This window comes from Lampris incognitus, chromosome 9 (assembly GCF_029633865.1).
Source record: "Lampris incognitus isolate fLamInc1 chromosome 9, fLamInc1.hap2, whole genome shotgun sequence".
NCBI classification, from domain to species: domain Eukaryota; kingdom Metazoa; phylum Chordata; class Actinopteri; order Lampriformes; family Lampridae; genus Lampris; species Lampris incognitus.
In genome coordinates, this window is record NC_079219.1 from 43,544,774 (window position 1) to 43,561,536 (window position 16,763).

The 16,763-nt window shown below is 43.3% G+C and overlaps 1 protein-coding gene across 1 annotated transcript in view; it reads right to left on the minus strand.

The window, feature by feature from the left end:
* dyrk1b (dual-specificity tyrosine-(Y)-phosphorylation regulated kinase 1B) overlaps window positions 1-16,763 on the minus strand; it is a 156,856-nt gene that overhangs the window by 26,123 nt on the left and 113,970 nt on the right. Inside the window, exons 9-11 of the mRNA XM_056285878.1 lie at window positions 8,427-8,567; window positions 4,590-4,710; window positions 4,268-4,450 (exon numbers count right to left, since the gene is read on the minus strand). Coding sequence (XP_056141853.1) covers window positions 4,268-4,450; window positions 4,590-4,710; window positions 8,427-8,567 — 445 coding nt within the window. The remainder of the gene's footprint in view (window positions 1-4,267; window positions 4,451-4,589; window positions 4,711-8,426; window positions 8,568-16,763) is intronic.

Sequence of the window (16,763 nt, forward strand, 5' to 3'; positions counted from 1 at the left end):
TAGGTACTTATGATGCACAGCAACTGATGGAGGGGTAGAAAATAGTACAGCCATTGGGACTGGGGTTTGTTTTGAAAAGCATTTAGGGGCCAGGGCACTGTTGAAATGGCATACATTAAAAATATAACAAGGTAACTTATATGAATTATATATTGGGGTGGTGTTGGGGCACAGTTGGGAGGACAGGTAGTTAAAAAAAAGCATATTTAAAAAACCCCATATTTAAAAAAAGCATATTAAAAAAAAGCATATTTAAAAAAACCTAATAAATGTCATATGTGTATCATCTAATGGGGGGGGGAGAATAATAAAGACGTTTTACTTATAGTTACAAAGGAGATATTTTTTTCGGTGTGTACAACTGGTGGCCAATTCGTTTCTATTATTTAAGGTGGACATATCAGGTCTGCAAATAATTAAATACTTTTCTGCCAAGCACAGGTTACATCTTTTACCCCTAACTGAATATGCACTACTCTTTGCAAGGATTTTCCATGAGTTGGAATAACTGATACTCTTGTCTACCAATGACCAAATGTGGCGGCTTAAGGCTGTTGCATTTTTTGCGTGCTCATTTCTGAAGCTACTCATATGGGCGTTAAACCAAATTTTAAAAGGGCCCTCTGTTAATGCCACGTAAGTGTCTACATTGTAGTTATCTTTTCTTGTCACCAATGCCTGGTAGATGACTCCCTCTATTTGGCATTTTCCTTCTGGAGGACATGATGTTGTGGGATGAAATAACCTGTTGAACATCTGGCATGCAGCTGTAGCTCATTTTGACAGTGTTTCTGTTGAATATTTTCCTTGATTGGTGGTCTGGGGTAAAGCACTCATCCAAAAGTTTGAAAAATTGTTTTCCAATATTAGAGGCCACGGTGTCGCTGTAGGGAGGATTATACCAGGTAATGTTTGTTTCACCTTCTGTTGCGCTTTTTTTGTTGTTGCTGGCTGTCACTAATTGGTGGTCGATTGTACTTAAGTCTGAAATCATATCCACATGTTTGTAAGACTTCCTGGTATGGGGGGGCTGCTTCATTAAAGATGGCCTCGCTGGATGATAAACATGAGAGTCTTTTGTTTAAGCTCACTGGGATATTTTTCAAAATGGAGGGCGGATGATTGCTTTTCTGTGAATGTATTGTAGTATATGGTTGGGCTTCATGTAAGGCCTGTATGTACCATTTCTAAGATCTAAAGAGATGTCGAGGAAGTCAATCTGTTTTTTGTTAGCCTCAGTTGTAATTTTTAGTCCATTGTTTGCAAATATACTACACATTTTCTTTTTTATTCTCTTGACTTCTCTTGCCAGTTTGTTGCAGACTGCCAGCCCGTCGTCTCTATATAGCCCAACGTTGATGTCCAGGACCTGTAGTTGGGACAACAAGTACAAGCCCACTAGCTCACAAGTCTCTGCCCCGTCGAAGCTGCCCATGGTCACGTCAAATTTGCAGTTACCTTGTTTCTGCCATGGGATTCCCTTGTGGTATAAGATTGACTCTTTAGCATGGGCTATTATGCCTCTGTCTTGGTGGGATATTTTGGTGTATGTTGAGGCAAATTCAATAGCTTTGTCTAGTAGCTCTTTAGTTATGGAGGGGTAAAATTCACAAATATCAAAGCATATGAACGTATGTCTGCTCTTGTCATCTATGTCCTTAAACCATTTCAATACTTGGTCGGAGTTCTTCCACTCGTTTAAGGGAACCCTCTTCAGAATCGACCGATTAATATTTTAAATAATTTTTTTTGCTGAGCTTACCTATTTCGGGCTTGGTGGGGTTGATAAGCCTACATGTTGGTTTGAATGTCTCCCCATCTGATTGGTCGCTGTCCAACCGAAATGAGGGGCGTGACGCTGGGCAACGTACTGTATGATTCTTTGTGGAAAAAAACATTAGCAGCTGATGAGTGCGAGACGCACGAAACAGGTCTGTACTGCTATGCATTAAAATCTTTTTTCCTGTATTCCGCTCCTCATTAGTCGAGCACTCAACACAATTGACGGTTTCGGAAAAAAACGCTATGTATATAATATATAATGTGAAAGCAGGCAGGGGCTCTTCCACAGTTATAGGTACGATTTGTGTCAGAAATTATAGACGAGGTAAAAAAAAAAAACTAAACCCAGAGGAGGCTTTGGTGACATCCTCTGCATAGACAGAGGATGTCAGTTGACCAGGCGGTCCTTCAATGTGGCCTGTGATGCATGTGCCTGTGACACACGCTTCAAATGTGATGTCAACAAATAAGTCCCAGGCCACCTCCGAATGTGGCCTTGGCAATCGGATCTCAAGATGCATTGAGGACACACTGGGTGCATTCACACCTGTACTGTCCAGTCTCAGCTGACTGCAGGTATCCCCAACATTATTAATGACACAGTTGCATAACGACCAAAGCCAGTGATCCAACAATGGTTTCATATGCAAATGATGTAACACATTTCACTGATCACATCAACTCTGTGGAGAACCATGTCAAGTCACCAGGGAGGATGTGAAAATGACAGGTTAGCCCTCTGAGACTGTGAAATTGCAATTGGTCATGGGGGACATTTGACTGTTGAGGTTTACCATAAACCAACACATACTTATCAACACATACTTAAGGTTTGACTCTCATTATCCACTGGAGCACAAACTAGGAGTCATCAGGACACTGTACCACTGAGCTGACAACGTCCCCACCAACACAGCAGACAGGGAAGGGGAAAAATCCCACATTAAACAGGCCCTGGTTAAGTGTGGTCATCCTAACTAGGTGTTTGTCAAAGACAGGAATATGCCCAAACAGTGCACCAGCCGATCGAAGAGAGGAGAAGGACAACAGCTACCTACGTGTAAACCAGAGATGATTCCGTATGTGGTGGGAGTGTTGGAAAAATTGAGATGCATATTTTCCAAACACCACGTCTCAATTGCTTTCACACCCCAAAACATGCTGCGGCAGAAATTGGTCCACCCCCAGCACCAACACAGCAATACAGTGTATGCTGTTGAGTGTCTGGAGGATTGCTGTGACTTGTACATCAGGGAAACTAAACAAACACTGGCAAAGTGGATGGCACTACATAGAAGAGCAACCTTGTCTGGCCAGGACTCTGTGGTTGAAATTCACAAATGCAACCTTGTCCACACATGAGGCAATGTGAATGATCCATTTATAGCATCAACAACTTCCAAAAGGGGTGTCCAGGTAGCATGGTGGTTTATACCGTTGTCTACCAACACGGGATCTCCAGTTCGAATCCCCATGTTGCCTCCGGCTTGGTCGGGCATCCCTGCAGACACAATTGGCTGTGTCTGCGGGTTGGAAGCCGGATGTGGGTAAAAGTGGGATAATTGGTTATGTACATATGGGGAGAAAAAAAAAACTTCCAAAAGGCCAGTATTTTGTATGAAAACGTTTTTTTTCTGTTTAACGCCTATAGTGGTGGGGAAATGAATGAAACCACGCAATCAAAGTTTGATTTATTATTCTATAGATGGATGTTTGTGAAAAACCTAAATCATTGCTATTGCATTGTTTCAATTTTCTGGTTGCCAAGAAGTGTGATGTTGCAAGAACTTTAATTTCTGCAGGGATTGTACAAAACCTATACGTTGATGGAGAGACTGCAAAGACTGTAAAGGCAGTCACAGAAGATATTTATTTAGATAAAGTCAATTTCTTTTAATTATCTCCATAATGTCAAGTGTTCCCAGGGCATCCCTCCAGCTGGATAACATGCATCCACATCTTTGTCTGAACACCATCTTCTGGGAACTTGTAGCGAATGAAGACACCTCTTTTATTCTCCTAAATATGGGTAACTTAGGAGTTCTTTGAATGTTGACAATATTGTTCCTGTATTTGAAAATATAGGAATCAATTTTGTCCATCAATTGTCAACTGTGTCACTCATAAAATTTTGGGGCAGTTAGGACTTCCTGTGACTCACTGTCGCACTAAAAATGTTCTCTTTTATTTATTTATTTATTTCTGTGGCAATCAATCGAAAGCTTACCGCCATCAGACCAACCCAGTTAGGACTTCCTACTGTGAGACGTATATATATTTGGTGGACATTTTGTCTATTTGAGTTTACTTCCAGGGTTTCCATTAGCAGGTTTGGCAATATTCTTGCAGTGCCAACATACCACTGCTAAATCATTTCATAGGAAAAACAGAAACAACATACTGTGTAGCATCTATGGATAGAGAAAAGACATGTTTAAGAATTGTCTCTCATAAGAGAGGTGTGTATCTATTAGATTGTTTTTACCAGAGCTTGAGACAGAGCTAGTAGTGGAAGTTGAATGGGAGTGGTCCATGGCAGGAGAGGTGGATGTAGATGAACTGGTGTTGGTTCCTTCATCTGTTGTCTTTTTGAAGAAGTTGTGCTGCAAGGCGTAAAATGGTGTGATGCGGCTCTTAGGATCATAGTCCAGCATGCGTAGGATCAGGTCTGGAGTATAAAATAAGAAAAGGGGAAAACTAAGCTATTAAAACATATTTCCTGTGAAATTAAACAGTCAGTGCTTCATGCATTTCATAATAAATTCAGTGCACCCCCCTGGCCCCCCAAGACACAGACACTCATTTACCTTTAAATTTTAGGTAGTCACATGGGGCATGTCCTGGCTCTCCTGCCCTTCGGCCCCCTGGCCCCCCAGTCTCAACCCCCAAAATTTCATGGAGACGCCTTGTGGCAGGGGGTTTATACTCCTGAAAAGAATACATTTGCATGCAGAGATACAATTAGTTTGGGTAGCTGAACACTAGAAAGACCAGACATCTGATGCTGTGCTGTAAAGCAAAAAAGTAGTACAGCAACAAGAATATCTACAAACTCTACAGTGGCATTGGTTTTACTGTGTTGTATGGAATTTTCTTTACTACCCCTTTAGTAGTCTCGCATAGCCAGATCTATTGCCACACTATGATTTAGTGCTGTACCACCACAGGAGAAACGCCTGGCAGAACACATTGTCATTCTGGAAAAAGTGGGAAAAATAAAAACAAAACAAAACAAAAACGTTGTGGTTTGTTTGTATTCCTTGATCCAATCAGAATCATTGAGGGTGGGGCTAACTGCGACACGCCCACTGGTGCCAAACAGTGCTAAGGGGACGTGTTGTGAAACATTCTGCATTTGGTGGGAGATGAACCCAGGCATATGGATCAACTAACTCAAAAGAAAACTTCATCCAAAATAGTTGACGATGTGTGTTGATTATGAAATATGGGATTTACAGACAAAAAACAAACATAATTTGATAAATGATATCCAAGAGGTAAAGCCTGATTACATGTTTGCTCTGGTGAAACTCACTGGACTGGTAAAAAACAGAGAATTTATCATCTGGCACCAGTTGGGAAACAAGCAAAAACAAAAGAATCCACAGAATGAACCCAGCAGGCCTACCATACTGCACCAAGTCTACTCCTCATTACGGTTTTCCTTAACAACACAGTGAGCTGCGAGATCGAGCACTTTGTGCTGCTGGTCAACACAGAGGCTTAAAAAACAGCAACATATGGAGAGTGGAAGTAAAATACCAACTGAAATAGTCACCACCAATAAGAAGCTTACTCCTGTAGTGTACAATGGTGAGTCAGGTGACTTCTGTAGAAGTAAATATCTGTCATGCCAATCGTCAACAAAGACGTTAGATGTTAGCATTCAGGGTTAGCGTTAGTACACAGTTCATCTAACCCTTTTAGATGAATTATATTGAAAATGAAAACTGTGATAAGTATTCACCCTCTTTTTATTAACTTATATTGAGCAGGTTTATCTATTTTTTGAGAGATCACACTATGTTAAGAAGGTCCACCTACAAAATCAATGTGTGATAAACCACCTGTCATGTAGCTGTGATAAACATATGATAAATGTCACACTGCCAGCTGTCATACTGTCACTTGTGTGCACTCAAAATTATGTTACATTTGGTCATGGGGAACATATAAAACACAGGACAAGATGGTATAAAGTTTTAGCATATGAAAGGATTGTCTATATATATAGTATATATATGTATATGTATATAAAAAAACTCACATTTTGTTTTAATGACAACAGTTAAGCTTTTGTGTCAAGGAGAATATGGAGAAATAAAAAAAACATGCCCGTTGTCATGTTAGTTCTTTAAGATGAGCACCTACAGTCCATTCTACAAGGTGGCGCCCATGTCCAGAAATACAGTGCATCCGGAAACTATTCACACCCCTTCACTTTCCCCACATTTTGTTATGTTACAGCCTTATTCCAAAATTGATTAAATTCCTTTTTTTCTCATCAATCTACACACAATACCCCACAATGACAAAGCAAAAAAGGTTTTGTAGAAATTTTTGCAAATTTATTAAAAATAAAAAACAGAAATATTGCATGTACATAAGTATTCACACCCTTTACTCAGTACTTGGTTGAGGCACCCTTGGCAGCGATTACAGCCTCAAGTCTTCTTGGGTATGAAGCTACAAGCTTGGCACACCCATATTTGGGGTATTTCTCCCATTCTTCTCTGCAGATCCTCTCGAGCTCTGTAAGGTTAGATGGGGAGCGTCGCTGCACAGCTATTTTCAGGTCTTTCCAGAGATGTTCAATGGGGTTCAAGTCTGGGCTCTGGCTGGGTCACTCAAGGACATTCACAGACTTGTCCCGAAGCCACTCCTTTGCTGTCTTGGCTGTGTGCTTAGGGTTGTTGTCGTGTTGAAAGGTAAACCTTCGCCCCAGTCTGAGGTCCTGAGCGCTCTGGAGCAGGTTTTCATCAAGGATCTCTCTATACTTTGCTCCATTCATCTTTCCCTTGATCCTGACTAGTCTCCCAATTCCTGCCGCTGAAAAACATCCCCACAGCATGAAGCTGCCACCACCATGCTTCACTGTAGGGATGGTATTAGCAATGTGATGAGAGGTGCCTGGATTCCTCCAGACGTGACGTTGGGCATTCAGGCCAAAGAGTTCAATCTTGGTTTCATCAGACCAGAGAATCTTTTTTCTCTCATGGTCTGAGAGTCCTTTAGGTGCTTTCTGGCAAACTCCAAGCAGGCTGTCATGCACCTTTTACTGAGCAGAGGCTTCCGTCTGGCCACTCTACCATAAAGGCCTGATTGGTGAAGTGCTGCAGAGATGGTTGTCCTTCTGGAATGTTCTCCCATCTCCACAGAGGAACGCTGGAGCTCTGTCAGAGTGACCATCGGGTTCTTGGTCACCTCCCTGACCAAGGCCCTTCTCCCCCGATTGCTCAGTTTGGCTGGGCGGCCAGCTCTAGGAAGAGTCCTGGTGGATCCAAACTTCCTCCATTTACGAATGTTGGAGACCACTGTGCTCTTCGGGACCTTCAAAGCTGTAGAAATTTTTTTGTACCCTTTCCTTGATCTGTGCCTCGATACAATCCTGTCTCGGAGGTCCACAGACAATTCCTTTGACTTCATGGCTTGGTTTCTGCTCTGACAAGAACTGTCAATAGTGGGACCTTATATAGACAGGTGTGTGCCTTTCCAAATCATGTCCAATCAATTGAATTTACTATGGGTGGACTCCAATCAAGATGTAGAAACATCTCAAGGATGATCAGTGGAAACAGGATGAACCTGAGCTCAATTTTGAGTGTCATAGCAAAGGGTGTGAATACTTATGTACTTGCAATATTTCAGTTTTTTATTTTTAATAAATTTGCAAAAATTTCTACAAAACCTTTGTGACTTTGTCATTATGGGGTATTGTGTGTAGATTGATGAGAAAAAAAAGGAATTTAATCCATTTTGGAATAAGGCTGTAACATAACTAAATGTGGGGAAAGTGAAGGGGTGTGAATACTTTTCAGATTCACAGTATGTAAAGGTAGATATGTGAAGGATGGCGTGGGTTTTCTCTGGGGGCTCCAGTTTCTTCCCACAGTCCAAAGCCATGTAAGTCAGGTGAATTGGCCGTACTAAATTGTCCCTAGGTATGAATGGGTGTGTGTGTGTTTGTGTGTGGGCCCTGTAACGGCCTGGCAGCCTGTCCAGGGTGTCTCCCCGACTGCTGCCCAATGACTGCTGGGATAGGCTCAAGCACCCTCGCGACCCTGAGAGCCGGATAAGCGGCTCAGATAATGGGTGGATGGATGGCGCCATCATGGCAGACTCTTCCTGAAGCACACCTCCGTTTCCACACATTAAGTGGAAACACAATTTTCACAATGCAAAAATTGGATGTGTGGGAGGTCTAAAACCATTGCATTTTTATTTGTGATTTGCAAGTACTGCATTTTCATGAAACACCTTTGACAAGATGTTGAGTAGACGTTGCGAGCGAAAATCTCCACAAAGTGCTTTTGTAACATGAGTGTAGGCAGCAGCAGGTGTCTGGGGAACTATTGTTAACCATGATGAATATTGTTATTAAATGGACACTGTTAGCTGCAAAAATAACGGCAAGTGAAGAGTACCTTCTTTATGTCCTTGTTCTTTTTCACTGTCCACAGACCATCTGACAGCTTGTCAAAGTATTTCCTGGCTTTAGGAGCAGTGTCCAGCATGTGGCTGGGGGGAACACCAAGAACTTCGACTATCTTATTCATCTGGTCGACCTGCACAAAAGAACACATAGGTTAACTGTGGCTTGAGGGATATGCACAGCTTGAGCTTATCTTCTTTCAGGTTTCAGCAAGGTTGTACTAGAATATATTTTACATTCATAATACATAATTGTTAACTCAAATTCAAACTGATATACTTATTTGACAACTGCAGTTCGTACTAAAATGACAGCATACATTCAAACAACCATTTCATTTGACTTTTCTGAACATATAAATGCAAATTAAGTTCTGAGTACAGTATTTTCTCCAGTAACTTGGGTCTTTAATAACGATTAATTTAATTTTAATTAGCTAACTCTTTATGTGCTTGTACATTTTTGTGATTGTTTGTCACAGTATTATAGGGCTGTCAATCTTCCTCTATAATCCCTTTCAAATTTCATCCCTTATTATTTTTTTATGTTCCATTACGTTTGAACTTTCAATGCTCAAATTTAGTTTATTATTAATATTTACTAGTGTAACGTGCATGGATAAGTAGACACGTTGGTTCTTGACTAACGGGTTGGACCCTTTAGTCGACTGGTTAACGTTGTCGCTTGCGGAGCGGGAGATACGGGTTCGCGTCCCGGCTGTGGCGACGGTCTTCCAGAATGCACCCCCCCCCCGAACTTGCTACAATACGTTCTGTCCACTAGAGGGCATTGCCAGATTACCATATCTTTATTATTTGTTATTTTTCCATTTGTTGACGGAAATCCGCAAACTTTCCGCACATCCCTTCTTAAATGGTCAGGAGTGGTGATCTCTGTGGCTGCATAGCTTTTCGCCATTTCTGATGTTGTAATATTAGAGGTTAACTTTAGAACACGGGATTGTGATCCAGAATCAGACTCAGAAAAGTTTATGGTTCATCAAACGTGATTAAAAGCATTTCGTTTTTCACATGGGTAAGGTCAAGACGAGAAGGGCGAGATTTGATAACGTCAGCCAACACACACACACACACACACACACACACACACACACACACACACACACACACACACACACACACACACACACACACACACACACACACACATATTTATAAAGCACATTCAAATAGTAATTTCAGCATTCGATTAGTATTATTTTTTTACTATTCAATTTATAATCGACACCTGAAATTCATTCAAATAACCCTACAGTACTAGTGGCGTATTCAGCATGTAGTAGTTGATGACTTATTTAAGATCAGGGTAAATTCAAATGTTGGCCTTTTGGCATATATCAATCTTAAGTGCTCTTTTGGTTTGCTTTAGGTTTCACTGAGTTATCTCCAATCTTGCCTCTAGTCTCCTTTGTATCCATACCCATAAAATAAAACTACAGATTTGAAAGAGACAATCAAGAAATAATAGTGTTTTTCACTGAATATTTTATATTTTCCCTTCAATTGGTGACCAGCCAACATAAATCAAATCTAAGCATAGTGAGGAAATATCAGAATGCTCATAAAAAAACAAAACATGCAGAAGAGGGGAAGAGAGTAGAAGGGGAAGAGAACCAGGGCGGGTAGAAGTGGAGTACCAGGGATGAGTCGCTGAGCTGAGAGTATGACTTTTCACTGCTCTGGTGGTGTCATCACCAGTAAGAACTACCATTTCAAGCTCTCAGCTGGCGCCATACAAATAACATTATAACACTACTAGAAAATGTTGTGCAATGGATATGCAAAAGTAAGTTTTTAGGCAGTACCGGCAGCACCTACAATTATAGTGATTACATTTAGGATTAAGATTAGGTAGTGGTTAAGTTTAGGGTTATGACCACAGAAAGTTGAATCAGTTCATCTGGGCACAGCGTTTATCGGGAGAAACATTTCATCACTCATCTAAGTGACTTCGGTAACACTTTAGTATGGGGAACGTAGTCACCATTAATTAGGTGCTTATTAGCATGCAAATTAGCAACATATTGGCTCTTAATTGGTCATTATTACGTACTCATTAATGCCTTATTCTGCATGGCCTTATTATACAACCAGTAAGCCATTAACTAAGAGTTTTCCCTCTATAACCTCAGAATTATTGCTTATTAGTAGTACCATCTCAATATGCTTTGCTTACTATGGACTTTATAAGGTGGTAGTACCACAAGAAGAGTTATTCTCCCTTACTAACACTTAATGAATATGGTCTATTCTTACATAACAAGACACAAAACTACAAGTGTTAAATTACTGTAAATTAAGTTTTTGTTACTTAGAATATGTTCCCCATACTAAAGTGACATCTTGATCATTACTAATTCACTAGTAATTACGTTTTTTTATGTTCCCCATACTTTCACTGATTACAGCCGTAGACAAGCTGGCTTGTCCAGACGAGTCAAAGAGGCACAGCAAATGAGATCAGATTTATCCAGATTCAAGTCATAAAAATCAAGCATGTTCGATATTGTGACGACTCCGACTGGTCGAAGGCTCAATCAGGAGGCTAGTAATTTGAATCTTAAAATCCCGCACACTACTAATTAACTAGGGATGTAACAATACACTCAAGTCACGATTCGATACTCATGATACTGGGTTCACAATATGATTTTTCACACGATTTTTTTAACAAAATGAAATTGAAGACAAATTATGACTGAAAACAATCCCGTTATTTGTCAGACAAAAATCTACAAAATATTGTAGCAACTCAAGGGGATGGGCTGCAGAATAGTACTTTATTCTGCGCAAACAATTATGGGGATGGGAATTGTTATGATTTCTGTTGTTGTTGTTTTTTTTTTTCCTCCCCAATTGCACTTGGCCAATTACCCCACTCTCCCGGCCATCCTGGTTGCTGCTGCACCCCCTCTGTCGAGCCGGGGAAGGCTGCAGACTACCACATGCATCTTCCGAGATATGTAGAGTCGCCAGTTGCTTCATTTCACCCGCCAGTGAGGAATTTCGCCAGGGGGACGTAGCACGTGGGAGGATCACGCTATTCCCCCCAGTTCAGCCTCCCCATTGAACAGGTGCGCCGACCGACCAGAGGAGGCGCTAGTGCCGCGACCAGGACACATACCACATCCTGCTTCCCACCCGCAGACACGGCCAATTGTGTTGTTAGGGATGCTAAACCACATCGGAGGTAACGCGGGGATTCAAAGTGGCGATCCCGTGTTAGTAGACAACGGAATAGACCGCCACGCTACCTGGATGCCTGATTTGTGTTGCATTTTTACATGTTCAAATGTTCTGTTCATCCAGCTGCTGGTGCCTTGTGTGCTCCGACCCCAGGTCCTCCAACTGTACCACGGTGCTGCGGGGATTGGGCACTATGTGAACTTCAAGACACTTCATCATCTCCGAGGATGGTTCTACTGGCCAGGGTGTCGACAAGACATCAAGCTACGTGCGCACTGCTGCGACCTTTGTATGACTCAGAAGGGGCCTACCCAGCGGTTTCATGCCCCCTACAGCAGTACTTGGTGGGGGCCTCGATGGAGCCGGCTGGGATGGACGTCTTCGGCCCTTTTCCCATCACTGACACTGGCAACTGCTACGTCCTTGTCGCAATGGATTATTTCACCAAGTGGTCTGAGGCGTATGCGGTGCTGGATCAGAGTGTGGCACCGGCAGCGGAGAAGCTGGTGGAGGACATGTTCACCTGTTTCGGGTTCCCTGCTGAGCTCCATAGTGACCAGGGGCGGAACATAAAGTACAAGGTGTTCGGTGAGGTGTGCAGGTGGTTGGGGGTGAGCAAGACAAGGATGACACTGCTGCACCCCCAGAGCGATGGGCTGGTTAAGCGCTTCAACTGAACCCTGGCAACTCAGCTGGCCATCCTCACTAGCCAACACCAGAGGGACTGGGACCACTACGTTCCTCTGGTCCTGTCAGGGACAGCCTTTGTGCTTGGGGACAAGGTGTGGGTGTTCAGCCCTGCTCGCACAAAAGGGATGTCCCCCAAGCTGCATAACCACTGGCAGGGACCTGGTGAAATACTGGGTCAGATCACTGAGGTAGTGCTGCACATGGTAGCGCTGCACTGAGAAAGATTTGCTCCCCACCATCCTTCGCCCTTCCTGCTGCTGGGGACGAGGGCGAGAACAGTACCCCATGCTCCGACTGGTGCACCGTGCACACAGAGACACCTCCTGTGAAACACCAGCGGCCAGTTCATCAATGCCACCAACTGGGACACCTCGCGGACTTTGTGTTAGGTGATGTGGTTGTCAGGGGCAAATGACCACTCGGGTGGGGGCTATGTAGCATATTTTCTTTTCTTTGTAAAAGTGAAACTGAAATGTCTTTTGTCTTAAATGAAAAAAAAAATGTTGAATTTTAAAACAAATCCCAAATCAAATACATGAAATAATAACACGAAAATCTCTTCAAATAAACAAACTACAGCTCGGCCCGTGTGACTAGCTTGGAATGACATGTTTTATTTAAATACTGTCAGCATCAGGGGCGCGGGAAGCGGGGTGCTGAGGGTGCTGCAGCACTCCCTAGCTGCAGGAAGAAGGATCTGCAGGCAGGAGGAGCCCCCCCCCCCTACTGCTGCTTGCAATTTTTTTTTAAGTATATATATTAAAATGATATAATAAATAATTTTGCTTTGGGGAAGAAAACATGTTAAAAATCAAAATGTATTTGTTAGTTTCTAGTGATCACAGACCTACGGGTTCACGGCGGTGTCACTTTGATGTTGATACAAACGCTCAGTCACGAGGCACTGATTGGCAAATGGCCGTCGGACGAGGTAACTTAACAACATGGCGCAAAAATGAATCTTAGAATTTTTCAATTCTAAAAATGCGAAAATAGCAAGGACGACAGAGTTAGAAGATGCAGCACCTAGGCCTACTTTTACTGTCCCCACTGACAATCACCAGGAGGATATTAGCAGTGCGGACAGTGTAGCTAGCGGGTCAGCGGCTGCTAACACCCAAGAGCTAACGTTAGCAAACACAGACTGGCAGGACTGAGCAGGCTCAGCAGCTACATGTTCCAGGCCAGGCTGCCCATCTAACGTGAGTGTGAGAGGATTTGATGAGCCTTGTCGACCAGACATGCGTTTTCCAGGGAGGAGAATTGGAACAGAGACGTTCGAGCGGGCATTTCAAAAAAGCTGGTTTAACAGGTGGAAATGGCTGCACTGTGTCATGGAGAGAGACACCGTTCTTTGCTTTACCTGCTGCAAAGCCGTAGAGAAGGGATTAAGACTTCACGATAGAAAGACAAGTTCATTCAAAGTAGGAGGCTTTTATAACTGGTGTAACGCAACCACAAAGTTTAACCAGCACGAGATGTCAGACATATGTTCAGAATCAGTGAGGATGTTTGCTTCGCTCAACAACACTCAAATTAATGTTCTACTGTCGGACAGTGTTGAGAAAGAGCAACAAACTGCCAGTACTGTGTTAGAACTGATATTTAGATCGATAAGATTCCTCAGCAGCGAAGGGCTTCCGTTAAGAGGCCATGATAATCGAGATGGAGTGCTTTGGAAACTAATGATGGAGAGGACATAGTGTAACATGCATGGATAAGTAGACACGTTGGTTCTTGGCTAACGGGTCGGACCCTTTAGTCGACTGGTAAACGTTGTCGCTTGCGGAGTGCAAGACACGGGTTCGCGTCCCAGCTTTGGCAACGGTCTCCCAGACTGCCCCCCGATTTCGCTACATTGGTGTCAGAAGTGGGATGGTGGGACCGTGAGGTCATCGGAAGCGCGTGCGTCCATTGGCGTGAGGGAGCTGATATGCTGAAGCGCGGGGACGCGATTCCCGAAGGAGGGGGGTAGTGTAACGTGCATGGATAAGTAGACACGTTGGTCCTTGGCTAAGGGGTCGGACCCTTTAGTCGACTGGTTAACGTTGTCGCTTGCGAAGTGGAAGACACGGGTTCGCGTCCCGGCTTTGGCGACGGTCTACCAGACTGCCCCCCGAATTCGCTACAATATGATTTGCCTAAATCACGCGAGTGGCTACAGTGAAGAGACAACTGGATGTCGGACACGATTCAAAATGAAATACTGGAAATAATTGCCCATGCTCTTCAAAGAGAAATCGTGTCCAAAGCGAGAGAGTATTATTTCTATGATTTAACTGCAGATGCGGCCACCGATGTAAGTACAACAGAGCAATTTTCCTGTTGTCTGTAATGTGTGGATTCAAGACTCGAGGCAGTGAATGTTTTCCTCCGGTTTTATAATGTGCCTGATTCAACTGGAGAAACACTTTTTTTCCTGCGTTAAAGGTGTTTTTGTGCACTTGAATTTGCCACTGGGACATCTAAAGGGATTTTGCTTCGATGGTGCTGCTAATATGTCAGGCCGCATCTCAGGTGTGCAAGCAAAACTGAAAGAGCAGTGTCCAAATGCACTCCATGTGCACTGCAGTAACCATTCACTAGATCTGGTGTTACAAGAAGTGGTGAGGGATGTTCGCGTTGTTGCAGACATGCTAAACTTTGTACGGGATGTCTCAGTGGTGATAGGGGAGTCCTCAAAGCGTAAGACGCTGTTCCGGTCTATGTTTGGTAGTAATGAGGTGGTCTGCAACTTGCTGTCATTATGCCCGACTCGATGGGTTGTGTGCACTATTTCATGGGTTTGCTCTTCATATACAGCCCTTTTGGAGACACTGAAGGTTTTAGAGCAAGACAAGACAGTAAGGGGAGATACTCGGGTGAAAATATCTGGTCTATACAAACAAGCTACAAAAGCAAGAACATACTTTGGCCTTTTGAGCTGTGAGGCTCTTTTTGGACCGTGTGAGACCATAGCCAGAACTCTCCAAAGTAAGAAGGCAAGTGCGAAGGGTGCACTGGAGTGTGTGACTGCGCTACGACAGCGCATGCATGCACTGCGAGATGATGGAGTTTTCCAGGAGATGACTGCCAAAGTGGAGGCTTGTGCAGAAAAAAACAATCTCCAAATGCCCCTTCCTCCATGAACCAGCAGAACCACCCCTGCCCGTCTAAGGGATACAGAGAAGGCCGAGGCCATCGTGGCTGATGTAGGAGAGCAGCAATGGTGGCGTGAGTTCTATGAGGCCTTGGATCTTGTGACAACCGAGCTAGATCGCCGATTCGACCAAGAAGGACTGGAAGTCGCTGCCCTGAGAGAGCAGACTCTTATCAATGGAGCCTACTCTGGGTGGAATGAGATCAATGCTGCACAGCTCCTCGATCAGATTGACAAATCTCGTCTACATTTGCAGCTCACACTGATGGGTGAGCTCTCCAAGACAAAAGGACTCAAGTCAGCTCAAGATGTTGCTGGATTTGTCGGAGCACTGCATCCTCAAACAAGGGAACTACTGAAAGAGGTGGAAATGTTTATTGAACTTTGCTTATGTCTACCTGTCTCTGCCGCTTCCTCTGAGCAGTCGTTCTCCACCCTTCACCACATCAAAACGTGGCTATGGAACAATATGACCCAGAGACGACTCACACACCTGACTTTACTGCACGTCCACAGTGACATTCTTGATCGGATGGACATTCAGCCACTGATGAAGAGATTTATCAACATCACACCAGAACGGAAGTCCACATTTGGAGTCTTCAAATAGGTAAGACTGACGACATGCATTATTATTCATTTTTGGTTATTGCTGCCGCCGTGCAGAATGTGTGTAATAGTCAATGTCATGTTTGTAGTAGGCTATGTATGTAGCCAGGAATTGGCAATGCTATGAGCTGAGGGGCATACTTTAAAATAACATTCATAATAACTAGCAGGAAAGACAATTTCACATGATTGCTATTGCACCAGTTGATGTGCGCAGCGCAGACTGTTCTTAATGTAGGCCTAATGGATATCCTGTGTCTGTGTTAATGGCATGTTTTTGGCTAGCAGTGTTGTCATGAAAAAGAGGTGTTTGTGTGCGTAACCAATATGGAATTGTTAGAACTTTGGTGTGTCAAACGATGGGCATGCATATGTGTCATTTGATTGACTGTGTAGCTGTTTACATTACTGCATCGGTCCCAGAGTGCAAACATTAGTTCTGAATAGCTTCCCTTCCTTTTACCTCTCATCTGACTGTAAATTCCAACACATTGTTAGTAAAATATTTACCGTACATCTTTGTAGTGTGTGTATATGTGTGTGTGTGTGTGTGTGTGTGTGTGTGTGTGCGGCATGCGTGCTTAGTTATACGTTGTGCCACCGTGCATGTGTGGGTGAGAGACTGAGAGAGGGAGGGATATTTCCTTGGCAAATAAATACTAGCCTAGATAGAGAGCACCTCAGC